Source organism: Diadema setosum, chromosome 3 (genome assembly GCF_964275005.1).
Source record: "Diadema setosum chromosome 3, eeDiaSeto1, whole genome shotgun sequence".
Lineage (NCBI taxonomy): Eukaryota > Metazoa > Echinodermata > Echinoidea > Diadematoida > Diadematidae > Diadema > Diadema setosum.
This window is the reverse complement of record NC_092687.1, coordinates 8,974,428-8,988,953: the sequence shown is the minus strand read 5'-3', so window position 1 is coordinate 8,988,953 and position 14,526 is coordinate 8,974,428. Positions and strand designations below refer to the sequence as shown.

At 38.1% G+C, this 14,526-nt stretch overlaps 1 protein-coding gene across 1 annotated transcript; it reads left to right on the top strand.

The window, feature by feature from the left end:
- Positions 1–12,439: 12,439 nt before the first annotated feature.
- Positions 12,440–14,284, top strand: LOC140247004 (tripartite motif-containing protein 3-like). Its single transcript, XM_072326309.1, has one exon. The coding sequence runs from the start codon at positions 12,440–12,442 to the stop codon at positions 14,282–14,284; it is 1,845 nt and encodes a 614-aa protein (XP_072182410.1).
- The last annotated feature ends 242 nt before the right edge of the window (positions 14,285–14,526 follow it).

Here is a 14,526-nt window from a genome sequence, read left to right as displayed (position 1 = left end):
CTTTTTTTTTGAACAACCTTGCCAACTTTTATTTGATTAAGTATTGTGCCGGTAACAAGGGACTTATTCAATATGTACGTTAAGCGACAAAATTTTGGAAATACAAGAGTGTACATACAAGGCCAACATCAAAATAGTCATACCCCATTATCTGTTTAAATCTTCCAAGTAAAATAGTTTGGTGAGTGCTAATCGTAATTCAAAATTGTATTATATTCGAATACTCCTTTAGAGTATTAGTAAGTTACATCTGACTTCATTCTAATTGGCATATCATACCAGGCGCACTCAACTAGTCATGGAGATTTCCTCCACTCGAGAGATATACCATAATATGTGACCGTGCACCACAAAGCAAACAAAAAGTCGCACCCCTTTATTTTTTTTTTTACGTTAATGCTCAAGAAAAAAAGTGAAATGGGTCAACAGAGTCAATCTTGAGTATTTCATATTTTCTCAAAAATTTATCCTTCTTCTACATTATTTTTTAATTTGGGACCATAATATGAAAGAGAAAGTGTCTTTGCAACAGTTTCCTACAACCTTTTTTTTTTTGGGGGGGGGGGGAGTACAATGACTAGGTATGTTTTAGAAACCCCTTTTCATTTCTGGAAACCACTACCACACTCTTCACTTTTTTAATCTAACAACTTTTGAAGGAATAATGCTACTGCTTTGGAAGTTGGCATAATTCATGGACAGACTGTGGTAATAAAACATGCTAAATTCTTGCTTAATCTGATAATCCCTTCATTGTTGTTGCTCCAGTGATTTACATCCTGTGTTTTGTCCTTTCATCGCACAGCTAACATGGCTTGGTAAAGATTAAGTGCTTGTATAAACCCTGTACTTCAGAGCCTCTTCTCTCAGTTCACATTTTTCCAGAGTGTGTGCTTTCTTTCCAGTATATAGGTAGGTTAGGGGAGTCCATCTTAATTGAGTTATACATCAATTTAAAGGGTTCATTCTGCTCTTTCAGAATCTGCCCTTATCTAAAATTCCATGTCTGGCGACATTTTGTTGGTTTTGTGATGCAAGGTCACATATTAAGTCAGCTTTATTGAGACCGTAAATGAATCATTCTCACTAATTATGGTTACACAAACAATCACACATGTCTGTTAAATTGCTTAATTGAGAATGCCTACAATCAGACATGATGTTTTCACCTCTTCTATTTGACAAATGCTAATTTCAGTTTTCTCCTGGTATGTGTTTACTGTGTGTTTCTTTTGCTATTAGACAAATAGACACAATGGCAACGTTTCACCAGATCATCAGCCAGAATCTGGAGTGCCCTATCTGTCGGACTCATTTCAACCAACCTAAATCACTGACATGCTCTCACACGTTCTGCAAAATACTGTCTTCAACTAATATCTCAAACTCAGTCTGACAAGGAAATTATAACATGCCCAATATGCAGGAAAGGAACGCCCCTGCCCAGTGGAGATGTGGATAAGTTACAAACAAACATATCGCTGAGTTTTCTTGTGCAGGAAGTGAAAATCAAGAGCCCAATATGCACAGTTTGTGAGATGGACAAGAAGTCGCCAGCTGTGTCCTACTGTCAGGACTGTGGGAAAAATATGTGTAAATCGTGTGAGAAAGGGCACTCTATCTGGAAACTGTTCTCCACCCACAAAGTGGTGCCCGTGAGTGAAGTGCTCACGGGAAAAGTTCCGCTTAAGAGGCGACGGAAGTGTAGGAAGCATCCTAGCGAGGATGAGGAGGTTTTTTTTTTTTTTGTTTTTTGTTTTTGTTTTTTTTTTTTTTTTGCACTGGATGTCGGGAGTACGTCTGCTGTAAGTGTGGGATGTTACGTCACTCACAAGCAGGACATCAGATTGAAGATGCAGTTATGCATGAAGAAAAAATGATGGACAATATCACAGAGTTGAAAAAAGGAGTAAAATCAAAGAAAGAGACCGTTGAAAATCATATCGAGTTCATAGAGACACAACGCAATGAAATAACAAGTTTGTTTGGAAAGCTCAATGATGACATCGACAAGACGTACGAGGAATACATGCAGCTATTGTCAGACAGTAGAGAAGAGCTGAAAAGTCAAGTTAGACAATGGTCTATAAAAGTCGAAAAGAAATTACAAGTCATGAAGAAAGAGAGTCGGCAAACAATCAGTCACATGACCGCTATGGAAGAGCTGGTAACTAACGGCATGAAAGTACCGCTGGAGAGAAACGCCTTATTTGCACACGACACGCTGTGCGAGAACTTGAAGAGATTTCTGGGACGAGATGATCCTGACAAGCAATCACCAGGATGTGTGGTACAACGAGCTCAGAAAATTTCATTGTGTATATCCTCGAAATTTATTGAACTTTGTCTTGGAGAGTTGAAAGGTTACACGTGGGGTGTCAACGCAGACGTAGAACTCCCTAGCGAAATTATCATAACCTGTGTCGCTCGTGCACCAGGCGGAAAGATGGCGGTGGGATCGTATAATGGCGGAATTCATCTCTACTCCCCTTATGGCGAGTTACAGCAGACCGTGCTGAAGGATGTCAACGTTAGGAGAATTGGATTCCTGTCTGATGGCCGAAGTGTAGTACGCGATATAAATAACAAGGTGTCACTCTATACTCCACAATGGGAGAAGCTTGACGTCACGTTCGAGACGATAAGTTTCTATGAAGGAGGGATGGGTGGTCTCACTGTGGATAGAGATAATAATATCTACCAGGGTTATTGTTGCCTCAGACAGATCCAGGTATTTACCCTACAGGGTGGCATGGCAGTCAGGAACATGATGTGTGGTGCATATCCACCTCTACAAATATTCTCCTTTCACAACACAGGGAAACTGATACTGAAAGTTCCATAAAATGTCGTATGCCTTGATGGTAAGGGGAAGAAGGAGTATTTCTTGAAGAAAGAAGGTTTGTTTCCCCTCCCAGCTGTGTGTCGAGATGATTCGGTCATTGTAGCCTGGGTGAATCACCTTAGGGGAACCGTCAGTGTCGATCGATACTCGAGACATTTAGAGCACACACACAATCTCATTACTGATTTCCAAATACAAAAAAAAAAAAAAAAAACCAGAAAGAAGTTGGTACAATCTACAAGAGTTTGAGAGTGGTGAGGTAGCTTTCTGCACTTCTGATAGACTTTACATATTTGATACGATTTGAACTGAACTGTCACAGACGACATTTGTCCTGCAGTAGCACGTTTAAAAAGAAAAAGAGGATGAAGTAGAATCTTTGTTGTTATATCATAAAAAAACTGGTAGACTTTGAATGAAGTTTACACGAGGGTCGTAGGAATGGGCTGCACATGTCAAGCATGTACCACGCGTGCTCACGAGAATCTTCTTGCACTAAGGACCTCAATCAATAGACATGTCTGTGGATGATTGACCATTCCTAAAGTAAAACAGGGTGAGTTACAACATTAGCTTTGATATATTAGTGCTCTGGCTGATACGACATTAGGCTTTGGGGAATGACCTTCATATGAAATTAGCAACAAGAGAAATATTGCATCTCGCGCTCAGTTGAGTACCCAGGGACCAGTTCACCTTCCAAGCATTATTCCAAACTTTTACGTATGGACATAAAAAAAAAGCATGTGGGTGGGGAGCTTTGAGGACTATTGGGTGTCCATTCGTATTTTCTTTTAGAAAGTTTGTGCGTGCACTTTCAAAACATGAGATCAAATTAGAGAATTAGCTACCAAGTCGTTCCCGGACACGTGGGGCCTCCCCTTAGTCTAGTACAGTGTATAAACTTGACGGTTCATTCAAATTACATCTATTGATTTGGAGATTTTTTTTTTTTTATTTCGTTTCTCTAATTTTTGTTCCTTTCGGGTCCTCATTGTATGAAGGCATAGTGACGAGCAATTTATATAAATCATCTTCTGTAACAATAGGGATAACGCCTGCCCACGTTGATGACAGAGTTCTCCATGTGATCCAAGAAGATGAAATGTGAAAACTATACCCGATTAAGTCCCCTACTCATGACACTCTCATGAATTACCTTGAAACTGCAGTCACAATTCTACTCATTCATAGCACTGTAGCATATCCTATAAGATCTAGTTATATGGGGAAAACGAATTGTAAAGATTCCGTAATTTCGGGGCTATCTCTCCCAGATGCCCTCTCACACTACCCCTACTCCATACGAACGTGTGTCCCTCTGGACCTTCTACTGTGGAATGGTGTCCATTTGAATGAATAAACTAAGTATGTCCTTATACACTCTCGCAATAATACCTGCAAAGTTTAAGCAAATTATTTTGATAAACAAACTTGAAACTATACGAGTCATCGCTCTACTCACTCAGCTCTAATGTTTGAGAAAAAGATTTGTAAAGATCCCTTTATTTGGGTGTTTTGTATTTCCACACCTTCCAGAGTAGGCCTGTGAATAGGTATCAAGCCTACTTTTAATGCATGTATACATTTACATAGGAAAAACACTTTATCTGCATTTATAGTAACAATTAATTGTGATACATGAACAGTGCATTGTGTCGTTTTCGGTTTTTAAATTAGGTATTTTGGCTCTTGGTACTTCTCTGTTTATTATTATTATTATTGTTGTTGTTGTTGTTGTTTATAACATATTTTATGTACATTATGTACAGCGCAGTGACGAGTTGCATCAGAGAAAAAATGGTACTTACGAAGGTGAAGAATATTTTCCTGCTTCCAAATTAAATCAATTGTTTCATTGTGTTTACATGTAATAATGCAAAGTGACTGTCACTAATGGCCCAAAGCATATTCCACTTATATTCCAATCATGCATAATAGTTATGACATCACTGAAAAGCAGTGCAGTGAGAAAAAGAGAATTTGTTGGATGATTTGGTTGGTAAACCTCAATTTCATATGTGAACCAAAACGCTTAAAACGTTAATACACTTGTGAGTCCCCCCCCCCCCCCAAAAAAAAAAAAGAAATGTGATGACGTAAAGAACATTATATTTTGCCGATCGTTTTCAGGTTCAATGGGCGCTGTAACAACACCGCAACCGGAAAAAACAAAGAAAATGAGAGACCACAGTGGTGAATCTTGTCAAATTTATCATTGTTGTGGTAAATTAGCCAATTTATTGTTCCACCTTACTGCTCAACACGTTATTACAATACTATTTCAAGTTTGATAGACCTAGTGTATCGGCATTTATGAACCCAGAAATTGATTTCCCATAGGGAAATAATAATATGGGAACGAGCAGCAATACAGTATAATGCTTCAGTACTGATGAGATACAAATTCATAATGTATCCGTACTACCACTCGACCAAGTGTGTAGAAATACGCAGCACGGCGATCAGCCAGAGAACAGAGGCAATAATGATTCTTCATTTTGAAACACAGATGGTGTTGTGTTTTGTGAGTTATGGATATATGAAATGCAGTTATTACTTCGTACAAAATAAGGTAAAAAAAACACTGCGTGGGTGAACTTGAAGTTCTCCCAGATTTTGGATTAAAAAAAAAAGTCAAACAGAATATCACCCAAGCAAAAATGAATCGTGACTAACCTTTCCTATTCCCTTTTCATTTCTCCCAACCTCTATCAGCCCTTCTCTCTTCCTCTCTCGTCATTTTCTGATCTGTCCACATTTTTTTTTGATAATGTTCTATACCTTATGATGTCTGTAAAAGGTCATTTTTCTTTTGTAAATTTGGACTGATACTGTGCCATATAATCAAACCAATGACGTCAAATGTTGAAGCGAAGGAGGTTTGAAATGCATCTCTGGTATATCTTGAAATAGGGTGAGCAAGAAGTTGTATACGAAACTATGGTAACCTAGATGTTTGATATGTCAATTATAGTTATATTTTTGGTTAAGACTATTATTATTCATCATATAACGTGGTCGGATTGGTAAAGCGGTAAAAGCAACTTTACCCATGCAATCACGGAGTTGCCATAGCGAAAGAAAAATATTACGATTGTAATACTGTAACTTGCTTCACACTTATTAATGTATATCTTTGGGAATGTTTTGGGGATGTTATATCGAACTACTGTGACACACAATATAGAATCATTTAGCCATTTACAGCAAGTTCCGTAGTGCTGGCTTTAAAGCGCACTCTCTTTGTTCATTTATATTCATAAATGATATTCTATAGTACAATCCTATATAACACACTTTACGTGATGATAAGTAGGGAAAGACATTAGCGGTATCCCGGTGCAGGAAACTATTGTCGAACCACTAGAATGATGACCCAATTGGGTAACAAAAGTTGAAAATGGATTGTCATGCCTATTTGGTTTTGTTTCGGACCAATAGAGCCTGCATATACGTTGTATCTCTTTCGGGTCACCAAAATTTCAAGTTTGAAGATTTTAATGACTCGAACAGATCACCAAAGAAACAAGTTTTGTATGGAGCTCGGCTGCATGTAATTAAGACAAACGAGAACTTCTGTTTAGGCCCTACCCTATTATTCGATTTATAATCCATAATACAATTATGGATATTCACAGTACATTTGCATTCTTGTGTATTGTCTGTTTGTGCGTTACCGACTCTACTTTATTGTAATGTTCCTTTATAATCAATCTACTCATTGTAACATTTAGAAATCTGATTATTCATCCACCCCATTTCATATCATCATAACTTGCGGTCTTCTTTTTTTTTTTCATTTGAACTCGCCTTTTCTCTCTCTATCTCTCTCCTCTCTCTGCAAGAACGGAAAGAGTTGAGGTTCCATCGTAAATTTACCTGTTGCTTATCTAATCACATTTTATAAGCTTATTTGCCGGTATTACTTAATTATGTGTTCACATTACTCTTTGGTTCTTCTGCATTTTAAAGAATTTGTATTTTTCTTGTTGATGTTGTTGTATACTTGCAATCACTTTATTTTTTTTTTCAATTGTCTACCCTTTTGTGTTTGCTTTTATTTCTGGTGGCAAAAGTTCATTAAGTCAACAATAACTTTTGAGAACTTTGTCACGGAAAGTCGTCTATAGCAGCAACTGTTGTGCCACTGTACAGAACGATTTAAAATCATCATTGCCAATCCAAACTACGTAAACTGTGTAAAAGCTTTATTCTCTTTGCTATATGTTGTTGTTGTTGGTTTTTACCAAGAACTATGTGTAACGTATAACTTCAAATTCGAATTATCCAAAATATCAAGTACAAAATGTCTAGCTTCAATGCACTAGCTGAATTCCATAATATTTGTATGGGAGTAAGCTGTTGATCATGTTTATTATTTTTTTTTTCTTTACAGACCGTCTTTGCAGCGTTGGTTATTCAGGGATAATCTGTTTCTTAAAAACAGGGCCCTGAAGACGACGACACTATTTGAATTGATGTTATTATAATCATTATATGAATGTGAGAGAATAAAAGTGACCGTGCATCACAAAACGAACAAAAAGTCGCACATACTGATTTTGCGTGAGGACTGAAAATAAGTGAAATGGGTCAACCTGGCCGATCTTGACTTTTTCATATTTTCTGAAAGAGCAAGTCTTCTTTTGCATTATGCTAAAATTTGGGATCATAAAACAGGCCGGAAAGTGGAATTTCCTTTTTGAGTTGGTGAAAGTGACTGTTAGTGTCGAAGGTCCTATTTGCACGATGAAGAAAGTTTCTGGTGGAAATAAATCTTAGCCCAAGTTAAATTGGTGCTGTGTGTGTGTGTGTGTGTGTGTGTGTGTAAGTGACTTTCCCTCTTCCCTTTACTCTAAATACTTTGTTTAAGCATGGACCTAGATCCATGGTTTAAGGCAGAATGCCAAGTACGTTCTCCCTTCAGAAAATGCGAATTTTACTAAATTTGTGAAAACACAATATTTCAAAATATAACAAGAAACTCCTCCACCATGCTTGTTGCAAAAAGAAATCGTTTCAGTATGATTTAAAGCATTGTTTATGTAAGATTTTTTTTTTCACGAAATAAAACCCGGGTGAAAGAGAGTTGTTAGTTGTTTGTTGAATGTAATAAATGCTATGAGCCAGCACAAGTTCACATCAAATATCTACAAGCTTTTATATTAAGCCCTTAGTTCCCTATCTCAACTTTAATCGGCAAGAGGAATAACATCCTACTAAGTGGACTTACTAGTATGTAATCTCACAGAAGACAACGGTAACTTGAATTCATGGTCGACTATCAGTCAGTGATCAACCCAACATTCTCCTCAAAAAAAATAGATCGTGATAATGAGGCCGAATGGGATGCTGATACGCTTAAAGTATTACCCGTATGTAGTTTACTGAAAGACAGCCAGACATTGTATTTTAAATGTAGTTGTGCATTTCTGACCACTGCTGTGATTGGGTGAAGAGTGAGCACTTTTTACCATCCTTTGTCTTCAACCCTAGACAATACAAAAGATAAGATACAAAAGATAAGTTACATACATACAAGTTAAGATAAGTTACATAAGTTACATACATTGTACTTTTTTATTTTGGGGGGCTTTTTTGGGGGGTACTTTTTTATTTTTTGGGGCTTGAAGCCCGCAGGTATACTCATACGTCTTTGATTCCAGGATTATATCTGTATCATATATCTCCGTTGTTTGCTGCAAATATTTTTCTGTATCAACGCCTTAGAGCTCCTTGATATAAACACTGCAAATATTTTTCTGTATATGCAAATATTTTTCTGTATCAACGCCTTAGAGCTCCTTGATATAAACACTGTATATATATATATTTTTTCCTCTTCTTCTTTCTTTCGAAACAATGATACAGTTATAGTAATTTTATCTATTTTGTAAAAAACATATCATTGTGTGTGTGCTCTATTTAAATACTGTACATTATTTTGGGTTGAACCATGATATGGATGTGTCTGTGCGTGGTTGAAGGTGTGTGTATGTGGTTGAGTGTGTGCACGTGGATGAGTTAGTGTGCGGTACACGCGCGCGTGTATTGTGTAATTATTTGAGTTTGTCTGAAGAATAATATGAGGTATTCATCAATATCATATGAGCTCCCTCGTGGAGACGTAATGAGCTCCTTTATGGAGACGATATGAGCTCCCTCGTGGAGACTTTATGAGCTCCTTTGTGGAGACAATATGAGCTCCCTCGTGGAGACGATATGAGCTCCCTCGAGGAGACTTGGTATGCATTTAATATTCTTGTTTATATCTCTTTAAGATCTATAATATTTGTTTTATGTTATAAGTGCTGTCTGGGGCAAATTATTTGTATAGGGCCCCATTTCTCTCTCTCTCTCTTCTTTCGATCTTTAAAATAACAACAACAAAGTTACATAACCCAGGCGAGCAGCCGATGGACTGAAAGTAGGTCTCTTTTACAAAATGATTGTTATTTTGTCTTATTGTAGAGTATCGTAGAGTATACTGATGTAATGATATCAAGTCATTCCCAAGTTCTAGGCATAAGTATTCATCTAATTAGAATTAACTTTAAGAAGTTGTTGACAATCGACTCGGCCCATTTTCACTGTACAATTTGTACCTTGGTTTCGGCACTTCACTCTACATGATTGTCAAATGTCCAGAATCAGGATAATAAAAGGGTGAGATTGTGAGTAAATTTAGACGAGGAAGACGAGGAGAAAACTCACGATGCATAGCACAGGAGGTCTCCACATACCTGTTTGGCAACAATAAAAGCCTCACAATTCACGATTCATAAAGAGCAAACATGAACTTTTTCTACCATTCTTACTCCTGTGCTGATATGTCTTAATGTTGGTGAGCATTGGGGTATGTCAACGACAAAGCCAGTATTACGTTTCATTGCCATACAGGCAGTGGGTCGTCGGTGCGAAGAAGACGACATAAACATGTACCGAAATTGCTATCCACCATAGACAGCTGATAGGGATCGAGGTGCATATCAGGACAGTTGAAACTGCTACTGCTACTGCTTCTAATTTAATGATGAAGATCGTTACAATGATGATAGTAATGTTGGTGATATAATAATTGTGCTGCTGAGTGAATTATGAACACGCAAACGCAGAGATTGTGACGACTGACATTCAAAACATGTATTCTAGTGTAGTACCACATGGCTATGCAAAACTACTAGCAATATAGTTTATTGTCAACCGATTTTCAGCGCACACGTATGTCACTTTAGTATAGCTTGAACAGTCTCAGGAATTAAAGAAATCTCATTATTGTGGAAATGAATGATAAATGACAACTATTTAACCTATAATATTGTGTCTTATTACTCTCAAATCGTCGTCGTGTACATGACGACTTTTGTTTATGGGAAAATGCTCACTTAGCTCACTCAACCTAACAATAGGAGCTTGTGGGGGTATACCCTGTTGTTTTCCCACAGAGACAAATACCCCCACGAAGTCATTTTTACCCCCACAGTGCCTGACTAAATAAAGCGAAACAAATGATGGACCCCCACAGTGCACCTCTTACTCGCCCAATGTTGCATGAAGAGCTAGCTGTTCAATGTGAGATTTAATTACGCGCTGTGATTCCAGATAGACACACTGTTCTGTCGTTGATAGGTCAGACTGAAAAGATAACACAGAATGTAAACAAAGCTACACCGCCATTTTAGGAGTACTGCGTCATCTATTTCTCTGTCGAAAACAATAAACTCTTCATGATTTCATTTTGTTTGGGTCTTAAAAAGTGAGACCACGCTCAATCTAACGTGTGTGTGCACTTTCGGACAGGCTGATTAGACATCAGATCGTGATCTCTTGTCTACTTGTATTTCGGAGTCATACCTAAATCAGCAGTATTGAACCAGGAATGTCAGAATACTTGGTAAGCATAGGAAACAATTATCACTCTAGTTTCTTACTAGATATCGTGCTAACGCGTAGTCTTAATACAAATAATAAATGACCATTAATATGCTCGAAATTGAATTCCCTTTGTTTGCTGAGTCAATATTTTTTCTGTTATAATTTTGGTGTTTTTGTTAACATACTATTAAAGCCCACAACCTATGTTGATATCTGTAACATAGTAGACAGCATGCCAAAAAGAAAAGAAAAAGTGACATATCAATTAGCATGTTGCAATTATGTTGTATGAATAAAGATTATTGTACTGTATAGTCTTTTTTTTTCTACAATGTTGTTTTCACCTTGTTCTCTGTTATCAAAGGAAGTGAAAATATATATGTTGTGTCGAAAATTGAAATGAACTTTGAATTGGAAAAAAAAATATCAAAAAAGTTTTAATCACTGTCTCCGCTGAAAATAAATCAACATCTAACCATTTTTGGAATTAATTAGTGTAAGGAGATTGAAAGTAGGATCATTCAGAGAGAGAAGTAAAACGTGGCATAGATCAGACCTCTTTAGGCCTGTCACGTAGAATTGAGGTTTATGCATCCTAATCACCAACAAAAGGATGCTACCCTAAATAATGAAAGCATCTCATCAAAGGCCTCACAAGAAAACTCTAAGCGTTCAAATAATGATGGGGTTATTTACATAGCATGGCTACATATGGATGAAGGAAGACAATCTGGCCGTTAGATCCATTCCATGTTCATAAACCCTCGAAAAGACATCGACTCCAAAGTGACATTGGTCACGAAGGGTTAAATGGTCCTTCTTCAGTATTTTTATTCATTGGTTTCTTGCACCATTTCTACAGAAATCCTTTACCATTTGTGGCTACGTTTTAAATAATGCTGCCGTTTTTGTTTTTCCTAAATGGTGGGGAACATAATGTGCTAATCCAGGGAAGAATATCGTTGTGCCTAAATTTGTTCTTGACAGGCATGAGGTACAATACATGTACTATAAGTATAGTTCTCACCTGTCTCTCCAGACTAAGGAAACCAGCATTTTCGTGCAATGAAAGAAAAAACTATCTCTCAAGGATAAAATAATGTTGTTTGGATAAACTGAATTACACGTTGTTACCTAACACACAAACAGGCAAACGGACACTCGATTGTTAATAGTAATTGCTCTCATTTCGCTCATATTATCATCTAAATTCTCTTTTTTTTTTCATGACAACTGGTTATACGCGACATCGCTGAATATCCCTTTACTGCTGCAATCTAATGCCTAAATATATTTTGATATTCTATCGTAATGCAACTCTATATTGTTTTACAAATATTCCTTTAGAGTGTCAACCATTAACATCTGAATTTATTCTAAGTCCCACCATCCTCTGACAGACACACATTACAAGTTAATGTGATCTCCTTCACTCACATGGATCGCCACAAATATTTAAAAGTTCTTATTGAGCCAGTAAATACAGCATCCACAGTAAATGTAGTAAAACAAAACAAAACAAAACAAAAAAGCACGTTCAAGCATGTCTCTTAAATTGTACTTCTTAATTTTGGGCCAGTTTATGAATCCATGAATTCTGACATCATGCTTCACATAAACTATCTCTTTTCAATAACTTTAATTTGAGTTTTGTGCCAGTATTTGTTGATATGTTTGTCACTTTATGTTTCCTTTACTATTAGAAAAACAAACATCATGACAGAGTTCCATCAAATCAGCAGCCAAAATCTTGAGTGTCCTATCTGCCTGACTCTTTTCAACCAGCCTAAATCACTCACATGCTCTCACACGTTCTGCAAAGACTGTCTTCAACGAATATCTCAAACTCGGTCCGATCAAGAAACTATATCATGCCCAATATGCAGGAAAGAAACGCCCCTACCCAGTGGAGATGTGGAAAAGTTACAAACAAATGTACTCTTGAGTTCTCTAGTGGACGAAGTGAAAACCAAGAGTCCAACATGCACAGTTTGTGAGATGGACGAAAATTTGCCAGCTGTGTCCTACTGTCAGGACTGTGGGAAATATATGTGTGAATCGTGTGAGAACGGCCACTCTCTCTGGAAGCCGGTCTCCAGCCACGAAGTGGTGCCCATGAGCGAGGTGCTCTCGGGAAAAGTTCTGCTTAAGAGGCGAAGGAAATGTAAGAAACATCCTAGCGAGGATGTGGAGTGTTTCTGCACTGGATGTCAAGAATACGCCTGCCTAAGATGCGGGATGTTAACACACTTACAAGCAGGACATCAGATAAAAGAGACAGCTGTTCATGAGGAGAAATTGATGGAAAATATCAAGGAGTTGAAAAACAAAGTAATATCAAAGAGAACGTCCATCGACAATCACATCGAATTCATAGAGACACAACGCAATGAAATAACAAATTTAATGACAAGACTCAATGATGACATCGATAAAACGTACGAGGAATACATGCAGATATTGTCAGACAATAGAGAAGCCCTGAAAAGTCAAGTGAAACATTGGTCTGAAAAATTCGAGAAGGAATTACAAGTCATGCAGGAAGAGAGTCGGCGAACAATAAGTCACATGAACGCTATGGAAGAACTGGTAACAAACAGTATGAAGGTACCGCTGGAGAAAGACGCCTTGTTAGCACACGACACGCTGTGCGAGAACTTGAAGAGCTTTCTGGGACGAGATGATCCTGACAACCAATCACCGAGAGGTGTGACAGAACGAGCAGGGAAGATTTCATTCCGTAGATTCGTGAAGGTTAATGAACTTTGTCTTGGAGAGTTGAAAGGTTACACGTGGCATGTCAAAGCAGAAATAGAGCTCCCAAGAGAAGACAGCATGAACTGCATGACTCGTGTACCAGACGGTAAGATGGCGGTGGGATCGTTTAAAGGCGGAATCCATCTGTACTCCCCTGATGGCGAGTTACAGCAGACCGTGCTGAAGGGTCTCTCTCTCGTTAACATTGGATTCCTGTCTGATGGTCGATGTGTCGTACGTGATGTGGAGAACGAGATGTCTCTCTACACTCCACAGTGGGGGAAGCTTGACGTCACGTTCGAGACGATGAATTTTGCTGAAGGAGGGTTGGGTGGTCTAACTGTGGATAGAGATGATAATATCTACGTGGGTTATGGGACGCCCAAAATAATCCTGGTATTTAAACGACAGGGTGGTAAGGCTGTCAGATACATGATGTGTGATGGATATACACCTAAGCAATTATTCTTTCCCACCAAGGGGAAACTGATACTCCAAGCTGCATCAGCTGTCGTCTGCCTTGACGGTACTGGGAAGAAGCAGAATGTTTTCAAAGAGGAGGGTATGATTCCCTATCCAGCTGTTTGTCAAGATGATTCGGTCATTGTAGCCTTGGTGAAACACGAGGAGGGTCTTGTCCGTATCGATCGATACACTAGTGAGTTGAAGCACGTGCACAATCTTATTACTGATTTCAAAATCCAAATACCAGCATCATCGTGTGACTACAGTCTACAAGAGTTTGAGAATGGTCAGATAGCTTTCTGCACTTCGGATAGACTCTACATATTTGATGCGATCTGAAACAGGAACAGGTAGATGAATACAGTCAACTTCGGATACCTCGACGTCGGATAAGCCGAATATCACTTACCTCGGGGGCAAAATGAAAGTCCCGATTGTTCCTATGGAGTTTCCGTGTATTAAAATTCGCGTAGCTCGAAGAACTATAACTCGAAGTTCGGTTACCTCGAAGTGAAATCTACTGTCCCGATCTTAATTAACTTATTGTTTTTCCCAGCATGCAGCTCGAATCGAATTGCAAC

Coding starts and splice junctions, on each gene's coding strand:
- LOC140247004 (XM_072326309.1), top strand. CDS start 12,440: ATGACAGAGTTCCATCAAATCAGCAGCCAAAATCTTGAGTGTCCTATC.